This window comes from Trichomycterus rosablanca, chromosome 18 (genome assembly GCF_030014385.1).
Source record: "Trichomycterus rosablanca isolate fTriRos1 chromosome 18, fTriRos1.hap1, whole genome shotgun sequence".
Classification (NCBI taxonomy): Eukaryota; Metazoa; Chordata; class Actinopteri; order Siluriformes; family Trichomycteridae; genus Trichomycterus; species Trichomycterus rosablanca.
In genome coordinates, this window is record NC_086005.1 from 13,614,976 (window position 1) to 13,638,926 (window position 23,951).

General features: G+C 42.0%; 1 protein-coding gene across 2 annotated transcripts in view; it reads right to left on the minus strand.

Annotated features, from left to right (window-relative positions):
* Window positions 1-23,951, minus strand: part of cplane1 (ciliogenesis and planar polarity effector 1) — a 55,461-nt gene that overhangs the window by 25,038 nt on the left and 6,472 nt on the right. The window contains exons 2-19 of one of the 2 annotated variants that reach the window (XM_063013599.1): window positions 22,475-22,521; window positions 20,869-21,118; window positions 19,453-19,611; window positions 16,733-17,436; window positions 16,458-16,648; window positions 14,818-14,898; window positions 14,404-14,568; window positions 13,594-13,761; window positions 13,272-13,500; window positions 6,418-6,548; window positions 6,089-6,306; window positions 5,717-5,881; window positions 5,295-5,427; window positions 5,061-5,170; window positions 4,809-4,955; window positions 4,558-4,687; window positions 2,640-2,961; window positions 270-1,140 (exon numbers count right to left, since the gene is read on the minus strand). In XM_063013599.1, the coding sequence (XP_062869669.1) occupies window positions 270-1,140; window positions 2,640-2,961; window positions 4,558-4,687; window positions 4,809-4,955; window positions 5,061-5,170; window positions 5,295-5,427; window positions 5,717-5,881; window positions 6,089-6,306; window positions 6,418-6,548; window positions 13,272-13,500; window positions 13,594-13,761; window positions 14,404-14,568; window positions 14,818-14,898; window positions 16,458-16,648; window positions 16,733-17,436; window positions 19,453-19,611; window positions 20,869-21,069 (4,125 nt within the window). In that variant the 5' untranslated portion in view covers window positions 21,070-21,118; window positions 22,475-22,521. The remainder of the gene's footprint in view (window positions 1-269; window positions 1,141-2,639; window positions 2,962-4,557; window positions 4,688-4,808; window positions 4,956-5,060; window positions 5,171-5,294; window positions 5,428-5,716; window positions 5,882-6,088; window positions 6,307-6,417; window positions 6,549-13,271; window positions 13,501-13,593; window positions 13,762-14,403; window positions 14,569-14,817; window positions 14,899-16,457; window positions 16,649-16,732; window positions 17,437-19,452; window positions 19,612-20,868; window positions 21,119-22,474; window positions 22,522-23,951) is intronic. The other variant, XM_063013598.1, reaches the window with a different exon arrangement.

Sequence of the window (23,951 nt, forward strand, 5' to 3'; positions counted from 1 at the left end):
CGCTGCCAAAAGCCCTTCACTCCAATCTCCACTGCAACTATAACCAACTCCCTAATAAACTGCCAGCATCTATAGATAGAAAGTGGGATAAAAACTAATACTTTTTACACTAATACACTTTTCTTGCTATTTAATGTACAGTACATTCATATGAAAACGGTATAATACACATAATATCTTTTGACTTAGTACTAAAACATATAAACAAAAAGTATGTAATTATAAGAATTAGCAATATTATAATAATGTAATTATTTTATATAACTCACCCTCATATGAGCATGACCCTTGTCAGTTTCCTGCAGACCAGCTGTGTACCTCTGCTGCATCAGTCTTAAAGCTGAGAGCACAGCAGGAGCAGAAGATTTAACCCTGATGACAGCTGACTTTCCAGCGACACTTGTCTTCTTTCTGCTGGAATGAGTGAGCAACACATTTCTGTCCGCCCAGCGCAACATCCATTCAAGCAACCTGGCCAGTTGAGGAAACTGGGCTTCCAGTTTGGAGTCCAGCTCAAGCTGCAGGTCTATATCAGGGCAGGTGACAGTCTTAAAGGGCCAGTTTTCTGTTCTTGGAACCCATGGGAGTGGCTTCAGAAAGGTGCTGAATTCTGCAGTTACAGCATTCCCTCCAAGTTGTGCTTCATTCTGCCTTCTGAGGCCAAACAAACCTGTCTGTTTTCCAGGAAGAGGGTGAGCACCGCCGCTGTTTCGAGCTGTGTGTGTTTCACTTAGGACTGAATTAGTAGGACCGATGGAGGGCAGAGGCTCTGGAGTCTCAGGAAGTGTATGAAAGCAGCTGCCGGCACGGAACACGGGAAGACGCTCACCTCTTTTACGGCCGGTCTGCCGTCGTTTAAATGTAGTCACTACATCAAAAGTGTCAGAGTGAAGCTCTCGGTCATGCAGATGTGAAGAGAAGCAACTAAGCAGAGGCAGCTCAGACTCCTCCGTGTCCACATTGTCCTTTTCTAGTACATAGCTTAAGAAAAGCTCCAAAAAGTGTGGGTACTCCTCATCCTCAAGCTCGAATCTCCACGACCCCACAGTTGGTACCAAAGGCTGTTTGTGTTCTTCCTGCTCTGATCTCTCTTTTTTAATCTCATTTTTGGATTCAGTATTTGCGTTCTGAGGTTTGAGGCTGTAAATGGGGAAAAAAAGAAGTAAGAAGTTTGGTCATACTTTATTAAGTCTGTTTTTAATGTGTGGGTGAGCAGAAGCAGAAGCTGTGCATAAGAAGCAACGCAACATGGAACACAGAAGCCCTGCGTGGTTCTGCAGCTAATTATTTGCATATGGAAGAACTGGAACTGAATCTGAAAAGTCTTTAATCCTCCAACAATTATGTGTAAAACAATAATACAAGGTGATAAAAAGGTAAACATGTTCCTTTCACATTTTAAGGTAATTAAAAAAACATTCATAACTTTTTTAATTTTATTTTTACATGTTACCAGTGCTTTATCCTAGTCAGGGTTATGGTGGGTCCAGTTACCCTAGAATCACAGGATGCACTGCAGTAACAGACCAGCGTGCCAATCCATCATGGGGCCAATAATATAAACAGTTTACAAAAAGTTTACATCCACACATGTCTTTTCTGTGGAGGAATGACTGGACAGTATACTTTGATTATAAACCTTAATCAAATACATGTTTTTTTATAAATTGATTGAGCTTGCTCAATTTGATTTTTTACCTCCATTTTCCCCCAGTTTAGCATAGTCAATCTGCTGCTGGGTACCCAGACGGCGTCCAAAGAGGGTGTATATTCACCTGACACACACTCCATCCGATGTGTGCGCAGTCCACCAATTCCTTCTTATTCACCCATACTTCGGTGGATTTGCACAAGAGCCACGCCCCAATCTCTGCACTCCTCCACTTTCTGTACAGGTGCCCTAGGCAACTAAAGTCCTTACACAGCACTGACAACCTCACCCAGCAGTCTAAAGGCCAACATTGTCTGCTGCAGGCATTAGCCAATTGTGCCTGCTAGAGGGCGCCCATACGATTGATAGCAGAGCCGAGATTCGAACCCGGGAGCTCAGACGCTGACCGGTATTAGTCCGTGGGTCATTTATTACCGGGTCGCACAGAAAGAACAAATAATTAGAGATCGATAGAAAAGCAGTTTTCACTGCTTATCTTTTGGGTGTTATTCGGGTGTAATTGTCTCTTGTCACCCCTAGTTGGGAGCAGAGTCTCGTTGCAGCAAAAAAAGCTCATTATCAATCATTTGTGAGCAGTATGGTTAAATACTCCCGCCTCAGCCGGGCCGTGAAATTATATATTATATTAAACTGGTCCATGGTGCAGAAAAGGTCCCACTGTGCCACCTGGGCTCCATAGCTGGCAACTTTTTTTATGTAAATATCAATAAACAGTAAACATTCCTATTTAAAAAAAAAAACGTCAGGAAGAAAACCTAATGCTGAAAGTGAATTTGTCTTTCAATTGGATGGTCAAAGAAAATAAAAGAACTGCCAAAACAGTTCCATCATTAGAAAGCTTATGTGTGCTTGACTGCTTGCTCGATTTAACTATCCAATATCTTGCCTGGTAGTTAGTGACAACAGAGATATAGAGCACTGATAGTTGAGATGTAACAGAACAGCAGCATGATAAAAGTTAGACTACCTGTACAGAGGCTGCGTGTGCAGGGCTGGTGATTGTGGCTCTGAAATTGTATCAGCAGCGCCACTCTCACTGTCCGGTGGAGGGCATTCAGAGACTGTTAGTGTGCTGTTACTCAAGCTCGTGCCCAAAGAAAGGCGGTTTAGCACGGTATCGGGTGCTCCCCTGTCTTCCTCTTCTTCCCTCTCCCAGAGGTGCAACTCCACTGGTACCAGCCTCCTCGCTAGACGCCTCTGCTCTCGATCCTGCTGTCTCCGCCATTCCTGGATCAGCAGCATCATTGACTTTGGCTCATCTTCCTCTCCAGGACCACTTGACTGAGTGGCTAGAAAACAAAAAAATCAAATTATGTAAATGGAACAGCATCTCTTATCCTAAATATGCAGATTGTTAAATATTTCAGGTGTTGCTTTCTTTACAGACACTCACTCGATAATGCACTATTTTGAAACTGGGAATATGCAGACAATTCTTTTTAAAATGACAATTGATACTTATACTGTATCAGTATTAGCACAAACACTGGAATTCAAAAGCAGAAGTGATATCAGCAAAAAAATTCTGACACACATTTTGGCGTTTGTCCCTCATGTCCCCAATGGTCTAATGCCAAATCATTCTATCACACTAAGACAGGCGTTTTTAATTTACACGATTATGACATTACTCAGCATTATTAAAGAGCAATATATTAACAGTAATCATCCAACGTTTTTTAGTTTTAATTTTTTAGTTTTATCCTCTAATCTAGTAGCTTACAATTCCCAGGGCATACCACAATCCCCTGCCACTTGCACCACTCCGCTCTGCCTGCCGGATGCCTGTCAAGCAACTTCTTTGACACACGTGCAGCATAGCCAGTCAATACTTTTACTGGCTTCACAAGCCTTATCACATTGCGCTCAGCCAGAGCCTCAGCCAGTGACTGGATGCAGCGGCAGCTAGAAGACATCCTGGTCTGACCTCCCCACCCATGACAGGGCCAATTATGTGCTAAACAAGGGACGCCTGGCCAGCTCGGCAGCACAAGATATGAGGGGCTGTGTGCAAGTGTTTTAGACTGCTGCACCACCTGGGTCCACCCAAAAAAGTCAGAAGTGTCAGGAGTGCAGTATAAACTCTTTTTGCTTACCAATTTAGTAGGTTAAACTTTAACATACTATTTTCATATGACTTTCTAGCACATTTTACTAAATAAGAACGTACTCCTACAGACACAGTCCAAGGTGCATTTATAAGGTCAGCTATTAATGATGAATAGGAAATGCAATCAGTATTTTGGTTCATCCCAGAAGTTTATAATGGGGTTGATGTCACAGATCTCTACTGATCAGGAGTTTATCCAGACCTTGTCATCCCTATCTTGCAGGTACACTCCTGCTGAAAAAGGAAACGGTCTTCCCCAAACTGTTGTCACAAATTTGACACATAAATCATTAAGCATATAATTAATTAATAAATTAAATTAATAATTGATTTTTACACACTTGTAAGAAGTGGGTGTGGCTGAAAAAACGTGTACTCGGTCATTAGAAAAGGTGTCTACAGACATCTAGCTGTATATTGGACATTCAGTGGACTAGTTTATATGCTAACAGTAGTAACAAACACAAGCTTTCTTCTTGTTGTTCAAAGTTTTGAACAGAGGACAATCCTGCATGATTCTTTAATGGTCTGCATATATACAAAGTTTGATACACCATTAGCAGTACATCAGGTATTGGTATCAGGATCTAAAGAGTGTACTATATTGATGCATTCATACTAAATACAGCACAAGGTCCCAATGTAAAGAGACTAAACAACATATCTATCACAGGTTTTAAAATTGTGCAGAATTTACAAAGCTACAGCAGTTTAAAAGTATTCAAAATAGAAACAGATCATATAAGGTAAAAGCAAATAAACAGCTGTGTTTAACCTTGTATTGAATTTGAAGCCTGTACAGTGCAGGAACTTAATCTCTGCAGCAGTGTAGTGTACTTCTCTCTGAGAGGCACCCGGACTGAATCCACCTCATCTGGAAATATGGTGACTAGTGCCTCCGCTACCTGGAAATGATTTAAAAAAAGACATCAAATAAAACAGGTGGAAAAACAGGTGGAAAGTGATAAAAGCAGAAATTTGAATTTGCTAATGGATGTACGGTACAGTACAGAGTGTTGCCCTTACTATAGGAATAGAAGGAAGTTCAGCCACAAGACTGAGAACCAAGTCCTGCAGAGTCTCCTCAGCATTAAGGAAGCGAGAGAAAGGCTGTAGTCGACAAGCCCAGTGCAGAACCTCCACAGACAAATCGAGTAAACTGTTATCGGCAGCCTAAAAATTAAGAAAAAAATGCCAAGAAAAAAATGTAAAACCTATTTAGAACCACACTAGGAATAGCGTGAGCATTTGATTTTATTGGTTTTGTGTGCATTGTACCTTAGAGTCTTTGGACTTGTTTCTTGCAGCCTGATACCTTCTACAAGAAAGAGCAAGCTGGTCACGAGCATGCAGCATCCAGCATAGGCCACACAACTCTCTGAAGTGTACTGAAAAAAGCACACAAACACCAACCAGTAAAAACAGATCAACTGGTTATAATGGCATTGAAAATAAATAAGCCGAAGGTATTTTGATGTCTCCTGGCGAGGCCCACAAACTGTAAGAACATACCCATTGTTTCTTTAGCAACAGCGGATACATCCCTGTCCTCAGTGGACCTCAGGAGGAAAAAGCCACGACGATTAGCAAACTTTTTTAACCCTTCTGGAATGTCATTTTTAAGCTCTGCTCTCCTTTTCCTGACCTGTAAAACGTTACAAGAAATAAACATTTTTAAATCATCACTATATGTAATTGCACTTTATAATCAGGGCGTGTGGTGATCCAGCTTTCCTTGATCAGATCAGGGATTGCGCAAGCAGCAGTAGATTCACACTCGGGAATTGGAGATCAGTAGATTCCGAAATAAAGGGGAAAAAAATCCTCAGAATTTTGACCATTTTACACAGTGGATCTGCTGATTGTATGATTTCTCTTTTTATGTTCGCTTGCATGCAGCCCTTTTCAATCGCAAACCAAACTAAAACATTTACCTTGCTAAAAAGTCGTCGACAGCGACTCAGACCATTTATGTACCACTGGGCAGCAGGACGGGAGCAGCGGGCAGCTCTGAAGAGCAGTAGCAGTCGCTGAAATGCTGCAGCTACGTGGCTGCGTGCCTCCCTCTCCAGAGCCAACACCATGTCTCCAACAGAGTCCTTAGAAGAACACAAGTGTCAAGATGTCAAGATGCAATCCTAAAAACAGCTAAAAATACACTAAAAATAACATAGTTTCACCTCAATCTAAATTCACTCATAAAAAAGCATGATAAATTAATCATCTTTGGGTAATGAATAACTTAGAATACTACTTCTTATATGCCATATGCATCCCATTCTAACTGCAGTTTGGGTGTGGTGTACCTGTGTGTTGGGAGCAGGTTGTGGGCAGTACAAAGGAGGTGCTGGGAGGTATAAAGCAGGAGGCACCAGAGTTGACATTGCGGAGGCTTGTTCCTTAGCTGATTCCAGCAGCTGTGTGAGTGGCCGTGACATAACATCCACCTCGGCCATGACTGAAGCCCTGAGGATCTCCTGCACCGAAACCTGCAGCAGCTCCATGTCCTCGACTTCCACAATGTCTAACACAAGAGACAAAGATCAGCACTGCATCAGGGACTGTTACCTAAGTTGCTGTTGCTGAACAGACTATAAATAGTGAGATGAGCCAAATCAAGAACTGAGGACCAAACCTGGCAGGTTTCTGAAAGCCCGGTCATGTCTTTCAGATGCCACTGTGCTTCCCAACAATAATTCCAGCTGACTCTGAAAGATGGAGCTGGGTTGCAGCTCCACAGGAAGGTACAGCTCTTTGTAATTCAGCCTACAGCAAAAATAATCGTTTTTTATTATTAGTCCACCATAAACAACCAAAAACTTGAGATCAGAAGGCATTTATCCACTAAAAGAAAAAAAGTATTTATGTTTTTTACAGAAATAAAAATATATAAATATATCCCCTTATAAACAAGTCTAGTGCAACAATGACATGGAAAAAGGGCCAAGAGGAATACAGAGCATGTATCCATACATGCTAATGTTCTTTGGAAAAATGCACTGGTGGCTGGTGTAAAGAAGCAACCTATAGTTTCACACAAGTCCGGAGGGGGCGTGTGTTAGTATGTTAGTATTAGTTTTTTAGGTGGTCCATGTGACAAAGGCCAGAAATCAGCCAACTGAGATGTATAGCCAACATACTGTATATATACATATATACACAGTGTATATATATATACAGTGTATCACAAAAGTGAGTACACCCCTCACATTTCTGCAGATATTTAAGTATATCTTTTCATGGGACAACACTGACAAAATGACACTTTGACACAATGAAAAGTAGTCTGTGTGCAGCTTATATAACAGTGTAAATTTATTCTTCCCTCAAAATAACTCAATATACAGCCATTAATGTCTAAACCACCGGCAACAAAAGTGAGTACACCCCTAAGAGACTACACCCCTAAATGTCCAAATTGAGCACTGCTTGTCATTTTCCCTCCAAAATGTCATGTGACTCGTTAGTGTTACTAGGTCTCAGGTGTGCATAGAGAGCAGGTGTGTTCAATTTAGTAGTACAGCTCTCACACTCTCTCATACTGGTCACTGAAAGTTCCAACATGGCACCTCATGGCAAAGAACTCTCTGAGGATCTTAAAAGACGAATTGTTGCGCTACATGAAGATGGCCAACACCCTGAAACTGAGCTGCAGCACAGTGGCCAAGATCATCCAGCGTTTTAAAAGAGCAGGGTCCACTCAGAACAGACCTCGCGTTGGTCGTCCAAAGAAGCTGAGTGCACGTGCTCAGCGTCACATCCAACTGCTGTCTTTGAAAGATAGGCGCAGGAGTGCTGTCAGCATTGCTGCAGAGATTGAAAAGGTGGGGGGTCAGCCTGTCAGTGCTCAGACCATACGCCGCACACTACATCAAATTGGTCTGCATGGCTGTCACCCCAGAAGGAAGCCTCTTCTGAAGTCTCTACACAAGAAAGCCCGCAAACAGTTTGCTGAAGACATGTCAACAAAGGACATGGATTACTGGAACCATGTCCTATGGTCTGATGAGACCAAGATTAATTTGTTTGGTTCAGATGGTCTCAAGCATGTGTGGCGGCAATCAGGTGAGGAGTACAAAGATAAGTGTGTCATGCCTACAGTCAGCATGGTGGTGGGAATGCCATGGTCTGGGGCTGCATGAGTGCAACAGGTGTTGGGGAGTTACATTTCATTGAGGGACACATGAACTCCAATATGTACTGTGAAATACTGAAGCAGAGCATGATCCCCTCCCTCCGGAAACTGGGTCGCAGGGCAGTGTTCCAGCATGATAATGACCCCAAACACACCTCTAAGACGACCACTGCTTTATTGAAGAGGCTGAGGGTAAAGGTGATGGACTGGCCAAGCATGTCTCCAGACCTAAACCCAATAGAACATCTTTGGGGCATCCTCAAGCGGAAGGTGGAGGAGCGCAAAGTCTCGAATATCCGCCAGCTCCGTGATGTCGTCATGGAGGAGTGGAAAAGCATTCCAGTGGCAACCTGTGAAGCTCTGGTAAACTCCATGCCCAGGAGAGTTAAGGCAGTTCTGGGAAATAATGGTGGCCACACAAAATATTGACACTTCAGGAACTTTCACTAAGGGGTGTACTCACTTTTGTTGCCGGTGGTTTAGACATTAATGGCTGTATATTGAGTTATTTTGAGGGAAGAATAAATTTACACTGTTATATAAGCTGCCCACAAACTACTTTTCATTGTGTCAAAGTGTCATTTTGTCAGTGTTGTCCCATGAAAAGATATACTTAAATATCTGCAGAAATGTGAGGGGTGTACACACTTTTGTGATACACTGTGTATATATATATATATATATATAAAGGGTGTCCCAAAAGTCACGCAAGATTTGAATTTGGCGCCATTTGTGCGGTAAAGTGTTGCCAACGAAAAAAAAAAGACAGCGTGACAGCTCACAGTTCAGGGTTATTAAAAATGGAGCGCTACACGAAAGAACAATGCGTTTTCATTGTTGAGCAATATTTTAAAAATAATGAAGGTTTGGCAGCTACAGTTCGCAATTTTCGTACAAAATATGGTCAGAATAGTGATAATAACATAATAATAACTTCATCAACTGTGAAGAGATTAATTAAAAAATTCAGGGAGACTGGATCAATTAGTGATCTTAGACACTCTGGCCGTCCTTCAACAAGTCGTTCAACACAAAACATCGAAGCAGTTCGTGAGAGTGTTGCTGAGAGTCCAGGAACATCAATTCGGCACCGTGGTCAAGAATTGAACATTTCCAGAAGCTCTCTACAGCGTATTCTCACGAAAGATTTGCATCTTCATGCTTACAAAGTTCAACTGAGTCAAGAACTGAAGCCTACTGACCACGCACAGCGAAGAGAGTTCGTTGAATGGATTTTGGAACAACAACAAGTGGATGCCGATTTTTCGAACAAAGTCATCTTAAGCGATGAGGCTCATTTTCATCTTGATGGCTTCATTAATCATTAAAATTGTCACATTTGGGGTTCAGAAAATCCACGAGTGATTGTTGAGAAACAAATGCATCCACAACGTGTCACTGTTTGGTGCGGATTTTGGGCTGGAGGCATCATCGGACCATTCTTCTTCGAAAATGCGGCTGGTCAGGCAATAACAGTTAATGGTGCTCGCTATTGCGACATGATAATCCAGCTTTTTGTGCCTAAATTGCAAGATATGGATGTGGACGACATGTGGTTTCAACAAGACGGTGCCACATGCCATACAGCCCGAGAAACAATTCAATTACTGCATGAGTCATTTCCTGGTCGTGAAATTTCCCGTTTTGGTGATCAGAATTGGCCGCCCAGATCATGCGATTTAACGTCGTTGGACTTTTTTCTTTGGAGTTTTTTGAAGTCTATGGTTTATGCCATCAAGTCCACGACCACCCACGCCTTGAAGGAGGAAATTGAGCGCTGTATCAACGAAATTCAGCCACATTTATGCAAAACGGTCATGGAAAATTTCGACAAAAGAGTGCGTATGTGCCAGCAAAGCCGTGGAGGCCATTTACCCAATATGCTATTCCATACATAACCCTATACTGTATACTTTATGAATCAATTAAAAATTTACAATTTTTATTTAAAAACCTGTGTTCTCTATCAAAATTACTTCTTGCGTGAATTTTGGGACACCCTTTATATATATATATATATATATATATATATATATATATATATATATATATATATATATATATATATATATATATATATATATATACAGTGTATCACAAAAGTGAGTACACCCCTCACATTTCTGCAAATATTTCATTATATCTTTTCATGGGACAACACTATAGACATGAAACTTGGATATAACTTAGAGTAGTCAGTGTACAGCTTGTATAGCAGTGTAGATTTACTGTCTTCTGAAAATAACTCAACACACAGCCATTAATGTCTAAATAGCTGGCAACATAAGTGAGTACACCCCACAGTGAACATGTCCAAATTGTGCCCAAATGTGTCGTTGTCCCTCCCTGGTGTCATGTGTCAAGGTCCCAGGTGTAAATGGGGAGCAGGGCTGTTCAATTTGGTGTTTTGGGTACAATTCTCTCATACTGGCCACTGGATATTCAACATGGCACCTCATGGCAAAGAACTCTCTGAGGATGTGAGAAATAGAATTGTTGCTCTCCACAAAGATGGCCTGGGCTATAAGAAGATTGCTACCCTGAAACTGAGCTACAGCATGGTGGCCAAGGTCATACAGCGGTTTTCCAGGACAGGTTACACTCGGAACAGGCTTCGCCAGGGTCGACCAAAGAAGTTGAGTCCACGTGTTCGGCGTCATATCCAGAGGTTGGCTTTAAAAAATAGACACATGAGTGCTGCCAGCATTGCTGCAGAGGTTGAAGACATGGGAGGTCAGCCTGTCAGTGCTCAGACCATACGCCGCACACTGCATCAACTCGGTCTGCATGGTCGTCATCCCAGAAGGAAGCTGACGCACAAGAAAGCCCGCAAACAGTTTGCTGAAGACAAGCAGTCCAAGAACATGGATTACTGGAATGCCCTGTGGTCTGACGAGACCAAGATAAACTTGTTTGGCTCAGATGGTGTCCAGCATGTGTGGTGGCGCCCTGGTGAGGAGTACCAAGACAACTGTATCTTGCCTACAGTCAAGCATGGTGGTGGTAGCATCATGGTCTTGGGCTGCATGAGTGTTGCTGGCACTGGGGAGCTGCGGTTCATTGAGGGAAACATGAATTCCAACATGTACTGTGACATTCTGAAACAGAGCATGATCCCCTCCCTTCGAAAACCTCCAAGATGACAACTGCCTTGCTGAGGAAGCTGAAGGTAAAGGTGATGGACTAAACCCAATTGAGCACCTGTGGCGCATCCTCAAGTGGAAGGTGGAGGAGTTCAAGGTGTCTAACATCCACCAGCTCCGTGATGTCATCATGGAGGAGTGGAAGAGGATTCCAGTAGCAACCTGTGCAGCTCTGGTGAATTCCATGCCCAGGAGGGTTAAGGCAGTGCTGGATAATAATGGTGGTCACACAAAATATTGACACTTTGGGCACAATTTGGACATGTTCACTGTGGGGTGTACTCACTTATGTTGCCAGCTATTTAGACATTAATGGCTGTGTGTTGAGTTATTTTCAGAAGACAGTAAATCTACACTGCTATACAAGTTGTACACTGACTACTCTAAGTTATATCCAAGTTTAATGTCTATAGTGTTGTCCCATGAAAAGATATAATGAAATATTTGCAGAAATGTGAGGGGTGTACTCACTTTTGTGATACACTGGATATATACAGTATATATATATTAGGGCTGTCGAAGTTAACGCGATAATAACGCATTAACGCAATCTTAATTTAACGCGATAAAAAAAAAGTGCCATTAACGCAATTTCTAGTTCATGTTGAGACTTGACTGGTAGAACAAACGTTTTAATGTCGGACTTGCCACCGTTTTTCATTTGCGGTTTGTTAACAAAATGTAAAAGAGCGTCGTAACATTTGCACTTGCATAATAAAGAAACAAATACACGCTATATTCACAAGTTGTCGGGAGCAGAACACTTTATTAACTTATTCTGTTACGGTAAAGAATACCGGACAGCTGAGTCAAGCACGTTAGTCCATGAACTATGGAAGCCCCAAAGGGTCAAAACACACTCACTTCGTGTAGAAACGTCCATCAAACCATTGGATAGTATTACTGCCTAGTATGTGAGTGAATAAAACAGTTTTCTCTTGTTACAGCAGTTTTTAACATCAGTACATTTAGCATAAAATGTGTTCACCATTTTAATTGTAACATTTCACATAAAAATCCTTGTTTTCTATAACATTTACACAGATTTTTTTTAATGCGATTAATCGCGATTAACTATATGAAATTCTGAGATTAATCACGATTAAAATTTGTAATCGTTTGACAGCCCTAATATATATATATATATATATATATATATATATATATATATATATATATATACACAGTATATACACCGATCAGCCATAACATTAAAACCACCTCCTTGTTTCTACACTCACTTTCTATTTTATCAGCTCTACTCTACTGTATATAAAAGCACTTTGTAGTTCTACAATTACTGACTGTAGTCCATCTGTTTCACTACAAGCTTTGTTAGCCCCCTTGCATGCTGTTCTTCAATGGTCAGGACTCTCCCAGGACCAATACAGAGTAGGTATTATTTAGGTGGTGGATCATTCTCAGCACTGCAGTGACACTGACATGGTGGTGGTGTGTTAGTGTGTGTTGTGCTGGTATGAGTGGATAAAACACAGAAATGCTGATGGAGTTTTTAAACACCTCACTGTCACTGCTGGACTGAGAATAGTCCACCAACCAAAAATATCCAGCCAACAGCGCCCCATGGGCAGCGTCCTGTGACCACTGATGAAGGTCTTGAAGATGACCAACTCAAACAGCAGCAACAGATCAGCGATCGTCTCTGACTTTACATCTACAAGGTGGACCAACTAGGTAGGAGTGTCTAATAGAGTGGACAGTAAGTGGACACAGTATTTAAAAACTCCAGCAGCGCAGCTGTGTCTGATCCACTCATACCAGCACAACACACACTAACACACCACCACCATGTCAGTGTCACTGCAGTGATGAATGATCCACCACCTAAATAATACCTGCTCTGTGGTGGTCCTTGGGGGGGGACCATTGAAGAACAGAGTAAAAGCAGGTTAAAAAAGTATGTAGAGAAATAGATGGACTACAGTCAGTAATTGTAGAACTACAAAGTGCTTCTATATGGTAAGTGGAGCTGATAAAATGGACAGTGAGTGTAGAAATAAAGAGGTGGTTTTAATGTTATGGCTGATCAGTGTATATCCCCATGTTGGTCAAATCTACACTTATCCTAATGCACAAACTTTTGTTGAGAAATAAATATGCATATGCAATGTGTGTGTGTATCAATTTAGTGTTTCAAATATATTTATAGGTGGCCCTAGGTATGCCCAAGTAAGGAAGACTATGCCATACCTGCAGAAATCGTACTGCAATCTGCAGTAGGTGGTGTACGCCAGGCCAAGTGATGCAGCCATCTTCCAGTCACCCAAACTTTGAGCCAACCAAGTGGCCTCAGGCATCAGCCCACCCAGCAGGAGCAGCTCCAAAGCATAATCCACTGTCCATACCCCTGAGAGGTGCTGTGATCGTACAGTGGCAGCCACCTGACTCTGAGAAAGAGCCACCATGCGCCGACCTGCCACTGCAAGAGTAGGATAGATTAGCTTTCAGTCTGAAATATTAGAATGGTTATTCGCAATGGTGTGGTGTTAGATTGCAGTAAGTTGTTACTTACACTGCGGTAAATGCAAAGGTGGTAGAACATCCACATTGTGTGGTGGAAAGATGGTGAGAGGCTGGTTGGTAAAATAGGAAGCCATGAACCTGCCAAGAGACTGTACCACAGCATAAGCAGCCTCATTGTTCACCTGCCGAGGTAGCCAGATGTCTAACTGAGACTCGTCTGTGTAGGAAGACAATGGTGAAACATACATTAGCAATATAAAGTACATCTAAATCTACTATTGATTGTACTAAACAGCAAACACAGTTGGGGTGAACGTGAGTGTATAAGATCTCAAAAGCACCATATCTGGGGAGCTGGGGTGGCGCAGCTATAAAACATGCTGGCCCACCACTGCTGAGATCTCGAGCTCTCCAGTTGGAATCTAAATCTGCTATGGGCCAACCAGGCACATACACAGACAAGATTGGCCATGTCTGAGGGAGGGCAGGCCAAAGGAATTCCTTATTACTGTTGCAATTGTGGCCTCTGCTGACAGGTCAAAGGTGTCTGCACAGATACAGGTAACAAGAAATCTGTGCATGACTCTCTGTAAGTGATAGTCCTCCCCGTGTGAACCTTTGTGCAGTGGTTGGTCACTACACAAGTGTTGGAAGGGATGCATATTAGGAACTGCCCTCCTAGGTAAGGGTCAGAGTCTTCAGTGGTTAGAAGTAATACCTCAGTTTTTGGATAAGACTTTATTGGAAGAAAAAGGAAAGAATGCATAAATATAATTAAAAAAATAAATGTAAAAAATGTACCAAGAACAGAAAATAAACTTATTTGATTTCACTTATGGGTTACATTTCTACTTATTACCTCTTGTGTTTGTGTTTTCTTCTGGTGCCTGGCTGCTTTTTGACTGCAGCTGCTGAGCCATGGCATCACACATAGCCTGTGCTTCCCTCAGCCGATACTGATACAACTCACCAAACAGAAGAGCCAGACAGTAGCGTGTCTCTAGGAAGCATGCCCGCGACCCAGCTGCTCAACAGAATCCAACAGACAGGTTTTTATTTTAGGTGATTATAACAAACGTTAATCAAGAGTGCTTGTGCATCAGTGAAGTAATTATAAGTAAAGGTCATGAATAATGGCCTAAAATACTTCAATGAAAATTTATATGACATTTAAGCATAATAATAATGCACCAAGCATGCTTTGACAGCTTGACGTAAATCTTATCTTTAAACTTGTAAAACTGTTGTCTGCACAGTGTGGTGCGAAGCCTACATCTCTCTCTTCCTTCCAACAACTGGACTCTCCAAGCTTGGATGCACTCACTGTATTCACCTAAAAGGAAGTGCTGCTCCCCTGCACACAGATAAAACAGATGTAAAATCGATTTTTGCATTGATCAGGGGGTTCCAATTTGCCCCATTTTTGTTTAGAAAACAACATAAAAACCACAAATACAACAAACAAATTGGCTGTGTCCCAAATTGCATATTACTGTACAAATATACAACAACAACAAAAAAACCAAATTACATGCATATTCAACAGTATCAAATATCTTTATTATTTTTGAGACATTATACACAGCTGCAGTTAAAAGCTTGCATACACTAATAAAGGAAATGTTCGTCATTATAGGCTTGGGACAATTATTTCTGCAAGTTTTTTTCTGTGGTTGAATAATTATATACTTCTTTAAACTAATACATGTTAGTAATTATGACTAAAGCTGCTGACACCTCTGTATCCATGTAAATCTTGACTGCATCTGAGCCACAAGCATTAAAATGGGAACATCTGGGAGAAAATCTTGAATGCAATTGGCTGTTCCAACCCTGATAAAGACATTAGAACAATGAGAATCAAGAATGTATGTGAACTATACTAAAAAGTCCATTTCTGTGGCGCAGTGGGATATTCCGGTAGCACACCAGCGCCGAGATTCTAAACTCCTCAGTTCGAAACCCCCGTTGCCACCGGTCGGCTGGGCGCCATCTAGCAGGCATGATTGGCAGCGCCCGCAGCAGACACGGTTCTGCTAAGGTGGGACGACCAGACTACGTGGGTGGGGTCTTCAAACGTTGTGTAAGGACCCTGATTAGCAGATAGAGAGGCGCCTGTACAGAATGCATGGGTGAAAAAGGGTTCCGCTAGAAAAGAAAGTCAATTTATGCCACCAATTATGCCAAGTAAAGAGGTCAAAGATCTAACCATAGCTGCTGCGTCCTGTATGTATATTTTTACCTGTATATTTTCTGAATGCTATCAATAAGCCTATGAAAGAATTAAAATGTAATAGTGGATGTAAACCTTTGACCTCAGCTGTATGTAATTTGAATATTGCATTTAAAACTATGTGTTCGGTGGCGCAGCGGTAAAAACACGCGCTGCAACCAGAGCTGGATCTCGAAAGTGCGTCGTTTCGAATCCAGCTCTGCCTTCACCGGTCGAGGCTGGGCGGCTATATGAACAACGATTGGCCTGTTGTTCAGGTGGGGGGCGGGATTTGAGACCGGACGGGATACTCTCTCAGGACTGGGGCGGTTGAGCCCTCTGCTGGATGGTTGGTGGCGCCTGCATGGAGACGGGAAGGGGTGCGGCGGAGTGTGTGATCCTCCGTGCACAGTGCTCTGCCGCGCTGCACTCGTCAAGTGTGGGTGATAAGACGGTCGATTGGCTGTGCACGTGTCGGAGGAGGCGTGGAACGGCCTCGTCAGCCCCAATCAGGAGCAGGGACCGGCATTAGTGAGAGGATGATTGACGGGATGAAATTGGACGTGCTAAAAAAAAAAAAAATACAATAAAATAAAATAAAAAATACAATGAAATTAAAAAAATAAAAAATAAATAAATAACTATGTGTTTGATGTAAGGGATTTTAGGGAATCAAACTAAACTGGTTAACCGACTCTAACCTGTTATGCTCTTCAAAGCAGGACTTTTCTCCAAATGGTCTCCAGCACTCTGTAGTGATCTCTGGATTTGAGAAATGACATTCCACATGTTCTCCAGTTCCTTGTTGCGGCCTGCCAGACCTCTGTGACTGCATAACCTTGCCTGGTACTGCAAAGCCTGTGTGTACAGATACCTCCAGACAGCCACCAATCTGTAAATGTTCATGCAAAACATTAGTAACAGTTCCTCCTTCAACAACTCAACAACTTACATAGTTTTCAAAAATCACAGATACCTATTTGAGGGTCTGTTTCTCAGCCGTGAGCTGACAGCTGCAGCATTCTCATTTTCCTGTAACAGTGTAATGAAGAACATATCCGAGGAACAGGCGAAACCATCATCCTGTCCCTGATTATCTGTTTTCTGAGATAAACTGTATGTCTGATCCAAACTCTTTGATGCCTCCTGAAGGACCAGAAGAGCTGCGGTGAAGTTCTGAGAGGAACAGACAGCATCCGAAGACAAAAAGAGAAAATGCTGGATGAACTGTTGGGTAAGGTCCAGGACAATCCCAAAGCAGTTTGAACTACCCTGATGGAAAGAATCCCATGCCAGAAAGGACAGCAGAGACCTAAGGAATTTAAACACATGAGATGTCTGGAGTCTTTCCTGTTGCTGGCAAGGCTTTACCAACAGCTCCGAAACCCAGAGAAAGCGAGCCAGACGGACCGCGCATGAGACGGTATATTTCAGCAAATGCTTTCTCTGATCCATGGAACCCCCGAGGGAAACACCAAGAGCCCAGGCTGTTAGCAAGCTTCTCTGGACCCTGGTCAGTTCTTCCAATACAGCTGAAGAAGCTTGCTCCTGATCTTCTGGGTCAGCCTGGGACTGGGCATGAAGGGTGTCAAACATGGAGGCAAATTCTAGTCTACCCCCGTCCTCCATAATAGAGACTGCATACGGACTCCCGTCTGAGTCTGAGCCATCATCACCCGCCTGTAGGACCACAAAAAATATTAATAAATAATTTAGTTAATCTCATTCATGCCTATATCTGACTAAAATAGTTTATTAAGGCTTTATTGGCTTTAGTATGGCCAAAAATATGTGGACACCTGAGCACAAGGCATGGGCTTGTGGGTTGATCCATCTATCCTGCCCCCCTTAATAATAATTAAACCAAATTTTTATGTATATGTACAGTGTATCACAAAAGTGAGTACACCCCTCACATTTCTGCAGATATTTAAGTATATCTTTTCATGGGACAACACTGACAAAATGACACTTTGACACAATGAAAAGTAGTCTGTGTGCAGCTTATATAACAGTGTAAATTTATTCTTCCCTTAAAATAACTCAATATACAGCCATTAATGTCTAAACCACCGGCAACAAAAGTGAGTACACCCCTTAGTGAAAGTTCCTGAAGTGTCAATATTTTGTGTGGCCACCATTATTTCCCAGAACTGCCTTAACTCTCCTGGGCATGGAGTTTACCAGAGCTTCACAGGTTGCCACTGGAATGCTTTTCCACTCCTCCATGACGACATCACGGAGCTGGCGGATATTCGAGACTTTGCGCTCCTCCACCTTCCGCTTGAGGATGCCCCAAAGATGTTCTATTGGGTTTAGGTCTGGAGACATTCTTGGCCAGTCCATCACCTTTACCTTCAGCCTCTTCAATAAAGCAGTGGTCGTCTTAGAGGTGTGTTTGGGGTCATTATCATGCTGGAACACTGCCCTGCGACCCAGTTTCCGGAGGGAGGGGATCATGCTCTGCTTCAGTATTTCACAGTACATATTGGAGTTCATGTGTCCCTCAATGAAATGTAACTCCCCAACACCTGCTGCACTCATGCAGCCCCAGACCATGGCATTCCCACCACCATGCTTGACTGTAGGCATGACACACTTATCTTTGTACTCCTCACCTGATTGCCACCACACATGCTTGAGACCATCTGAACCAAACAAATTATTCTTGGTCTCATCAGACCATAGGACATGGTTCCAATAATCCATGTCCTTTGTTGACATGTCTTCAGCAAACTGTTTGCGGGCTTTCTTGTGTAGAGACTTCAGAAGAGGCTTCCTTCTGGGGTGACAGCCATGCAGACCAATTTGATGTAATGTGCGGCGTATGGTCTGAGCACTGACAGGCTGACCCCCCACCTTTTCAATCTCTGCAGCAATGCTGACAGCACTCCTGCACCTATCTTTCAAAGACAGCAGTTGGATGTGACGCTGAGCACGTGCACTCAGCTTCTTTGGACGACCAACGCGAGGTCTGTTCTGCGTGGACCCTGCTCTTTTAAAACGCTGGATGATCTTGGCCACTGTGCTGCAGCTCAGTTTCAGGGTGTTGGCAATCTTCTTGTAGCCTTGGCCATCTTCATGTAGCGCAACAATTCGTCTTTTAAGATCCTCAGAGAGTTCTTTGCTATGAGGTGCCATGTTGGAACTTTCAGTGACCAGTATGAGAGAGTGTGAGAGCTGTACTACTAAATTGAACACACCTGCTCCCTATGCACACCTGAGACCTAGTAACACTAACAAATCACATGACATTTTGGAGGGAAAATGACAAGCAGTGCTCAATTTGGACATTTAGGGGTGTAGTCTCTTAGGGGTGTACTCACTTTTGTTGCCGGTGGTTTAGACATTAATGGCTGTATATTGAGTTATTTTGAGGGAAGAATAAATTTACACTGTTATATAAGCTGCACACAGACTACTTTTCATTGTGTCAAAGTGTCATTTTGTCAGTGTTGTCCCATGAAAAGATATACTTAAATATCTGCAGAAATGTGAGGGGTGTACTCACTTTTGTGATACACTGTATATATGTTTATTTTTACCCATTTCATTATTAAGTCACAAAACTACAATAGATGTCAAGATCCCAAGACTTGACATACATGATCTATTTTTGTATATGCAAAATTCTGACCTGACCCTATATATAGTGCCTAGATATTCACAGGTCAAGTGAGAGAACCGATGGCTGACCTGTGCTTTCTCCATTGTCACTCTGCTGACTCCTGTGCTTCCTCCATCTCTCAAAAAAAGAGGTAGAGTCACTTCAGGCATTTCCTTTTCTTTCAATGCCAACAGACTGTCTGTGAACTTCAAAGTGGACATGGACTCCAGTCTGGCTCTCACCTGGGGCTGAACAACCACAACAACCAGATACACACATTTAAATGTTTTACAAATCAAAATGCTAATCATGTGTTTTCAGCTGCCATATTACGTGAACAGAAATCAGCAAGGTTTAGTGTCAGGGAGTGTCAGTCAGTCGCAGATACTGAGACACAGACTACACGATTCAATCCATTTGTCTTTGTATGTGTCAATGCTTCAACTCAAATAAGAATAACAACATTTTGTATAGGATTTCAACAAAATGAGTACTGTACTTTCAGTGATCATTTGATAAGGTACACCTACCTTGTGCATAAGCTGCTTGGTAATTAAAAAAATACTTTATAGGTTCATTGTAAGTACAGTTACTGACTGTAGCTCAGCAGTTGCTATATATAATGTGTCAGCGATGAAAAGTGACCATCTAGATCAACCACTTTTTTAAATATTGGCCTATTTATTAGTACTAACGTTTTATTGATAATTTATGTTAATATTCTTTTTATATCACCGGTATTTGGCTACAGATAGGGTGTTTATCATACACGCACATTTGGGTTGCCACTCAACAAATAATAAAATCTTGACTTGATATTGTTTGGGCAATGTATCATCATTTTTATGACAGTGAAGGCTTGTGAGGCTTTGTTCACATGGATCTTCTTGGCAAGTTTAAAATATGCATTGATATGCATTGCTGTTTTTTGTCGATTGGCCTAATTATTATTATTGCATTGGAAGCTGTCACAATTATAAATTGCACTGGATTAAAAGTGCCATAAATAAATAAGCAAATGAAATAATCCTACAAAAGGGTTGTTTAAGCAGTGGTAGCTCAGCTGTAAAGATACTGGTCTAGTAATTGAAAGGTCGCTGGTTTAAACCCCACTACCCCCCAGGTTGCCCTCTAGAAGAGCTAGGCCCTTAACTTCCCATTGCTGTAATGGTATTTGAACACATAAGCAAATCATTTTGCATAAACATGTCTTGTAAGGGCCATAAATGTAATTTGTCGGTACATATTATAACAGCTGGAGTAAGTAAATAATTGTTTGTAAAATATTTATCTTTTACTTTCTTTATTCATTAGTATTTTGAGTGCAATGGAAACTTTAACATGGCTAAATTTGAAGAAAATGGGAGATATATATATATATATAGTGTCCTATTTTTAATGTATTTTTGTGTATTTTGTTAAATTCCTGTTGAGTTTAGCTTAAATACAATCTGCAGTATGTCCCTTAAAACTTATTTTTCTGCAGTTATTCCAGCTCGGTTCACCTGCTCGGAGACGAGAAGCTTGTGCACTCTCTCTAGCCTCCGAGTGGTTTCCAGCAGAAGGCAGCTCATCAGTAAAGAAGAGGAGGGCTGGTTCGGCATCTTTAGCATCGTCACCATATAGCCATCTGACACAATGAGACAGGGTAGCCGTGGGTGCCAGGTCACTGAGTATCGCTGTCTCATTGGGTCACAAAGAGACATGCTGGAGCTGGACAGGGCATCATCAGGTGGCTGTGAAGGCACTGGAGGTCTGTAAGGAACAACATCAGTCACGTTAAAGATACACAGTTCAATAGGAAACGTTTTTCATGCCTGTTAGTATGCATGCATTGAGGGATGTTAAGCGTTTTCACAGTGATACATGCTTTAATAATGGAAGGGCTGAATAAGCGGGCTTTCTCAGGCCAGTGGCGCCATAAGCTGTAAAAGTGTATTTGGGGTAGGCATGTGCCGATTTTTTATCAATAAAACTCGCATCCTTTAAGTTGTTCATGACTTTATTGTAATACTGTAAAACATATACTGTATAAAGAATAGTACAAACATTATTGACTCAGTTAAACTAAATTAATTATTAATTCAATTAAATGAATTATTTATAGGCTAGATTGTGTGGAAATTAAAAGCACGTAAAACCTAAATTCTGCACTACAGGGGCCTTTTAGATGTAGCCATAGCAATAATCATCACTTTGAAGCCAAGTAAAATGTTAAGTATGCTTTGTGCATATTATTTTATTATGATCAAGCAAAAGCTCACAAATCCCAATTTAAAACAGATGGGACAGTGGTAGCCTAGTGGATAGAGCTTTGGGATATCAGTTGGAAGATTGCTGGTTCAAATCCAGGCTCTGCTATGCAGCCACTATTGGGCCCCTGAGCAAGGATCTCAATTGCTGACCCTGCAGTATGACCCAGTGTCTGCATGGGTTTCCCCCAGGTGCTCTGGTTTCCTCCCACAAGTCCAAAGACATGCAGTCAGATCAATTGGATCTAATAAATTGCCCCAAGTATGAGTGTGTGTCTGCAATGTGATGGATTGATGACCTGTATGCTGTGTTTCCTACCTATTACCCCAAAAAATCGACTCACTGCAACCCTGACCAGGATGAAGTGGTGGTTATACAGACAATAAATAAATAAACAAATATATTTACAGTCATTTACATTTTAAGAAATGTTACTGTAGCAATGTTACAGGTTTCTTATATGTAATAAAACCTTTAACACCATAAACGCTGTTGGAGTACAGAGATAATAATATATAAATGTTAAATACTTTTAATAAAATAATAATGTCATTTTATTCTCATTAACCACTTTATCCTGGTCGCGGCAGGCTTGGTGTCACCAGGAGACACACTTGGTGCCAGTCAAAAATACCCTGGACAGAGCGCCAATCCATTGCAGGGCTTCGACCACCTAGCCATAGCCAAGAATGTGAATGTAGACAAGTGGTCGATTGATAGCATAGCTAGAGACACAGCCCACAAAGTGCCCATATGCGATGAATATGCTAACTTGCAACAATAAACAGACAATGTAACAGATTATCGGCACATGCCTATTTTTAGGGTCAGGGAATTTTTTATTACTCCAATACTTACATGAGCACTTAATGACCATGTTGGAAGAAGAAAGAGAGAGCAGGTGACTAGAGATGTAGGAAGACAGTGAGCAATGGCAAAAGAGGACAGGTATCAGAACAAATGAAAGATGAAGAACATCAGAGAAATAGAATGAGTAATGGAATAACAGAGCTGAAATATGCCATACTAACAATAAGCTAGGACAAAATGTTACATAAACATCTAGTCAAAGCCCAGTCAGCATTTAGGGACAGTGGTAGCCTAGTGGGTAGAGCTTTGGGCCATCAACCAGAAGATTGGCGGTTCAAATCCAGGCTCTGCTATGCAGCCACTATGCAGGTCCTTGAGCAAGACCCTTAACCCTATCTGCTCCAGGGGCGCCGTAAGGTGGCTGACCCTGCGCTCTGACCCCAGCTTCCAAACAAGCTGGGATATGCGAAGAAAGAATTTCATTGTACTGTATGCACAGTGGGGTCAAAAAGTATTTAGTCAGCCTTTGATTGTGCAGGTTCTCCTACTTAGAAAGATGAGAGAGGTCTGTAATTTTCATCATAGGAACACTTCAACTATGAGAGACAAAATGAGAAAAAAAAATCCAGGAAATCACATTGTAGGATTTTTAAAGAATTTATTTGTAAATTATGGTGGAAAATAAGTATTTGGTCAATAACAAAAGTTCAACTCAATACTTTGTAACATAACCTTTGTTGGCAATGACAGAGGTGAAACGTTTCCTGTAAGTCTTCACCAGGTTTGCACACACTGTAGCTGGTATTTTGGCCCATTCCTCCATGCAGATCTCCTCTAGAGCAGTGATGTTTTGGGGCTGTCGCTGGGCAACACGGACTCCACAAATTTTTTATGGGGTTGAGGTCTGGAGACTGGCTAGGCCACTCCAGGACCTTGAAATGCTTTTTACGGAGCCACTCCTTCGTTGCCCGAGCGGTGTGTTTGGGATCATTGTCATGCTGGAAGACCCAGCCACGTTCCATCTTCAATGCTCTCACTGATGGAAGGAGGTTTTGGCTTAAAATCGCACGATACATGGCCCCGTTCATTCTTCCCTTAACACGGATCAGTCGTCCTGTCCCCTTTGCAGAAAAACAGCCCCAAAGCATGATGTTTCCACCCCCATGCTTCACAGTAGGTATGGTGTTTACTCAGCATTCTTCTTCCTCCAAACACGACGAGTTGAGTTTTTACCAAAAAGTTCCATTTTGGTTTCATCTGACCACATGATATTCTCCCAATCCTCTTCTGGATCATCCATATGCTCTCTGGCAAACTTCGGACGGGCCTGGACATGTACTGGCTTAAGCAGGGGGACACGCCTGGCACTGCAGGATTTGAGTCCCTCTCGGCGTAGTGTGTTACTGATGGTAGCCTTTGTTACTTTGGTCCCAGCTCTCTGCAGGTCATTTATCAGGTCCCTCCGTGTAGTTCTGGGATTTTTGCTCACCGTTCTCATGATCATTTTGACCCCATGGGATGAGAT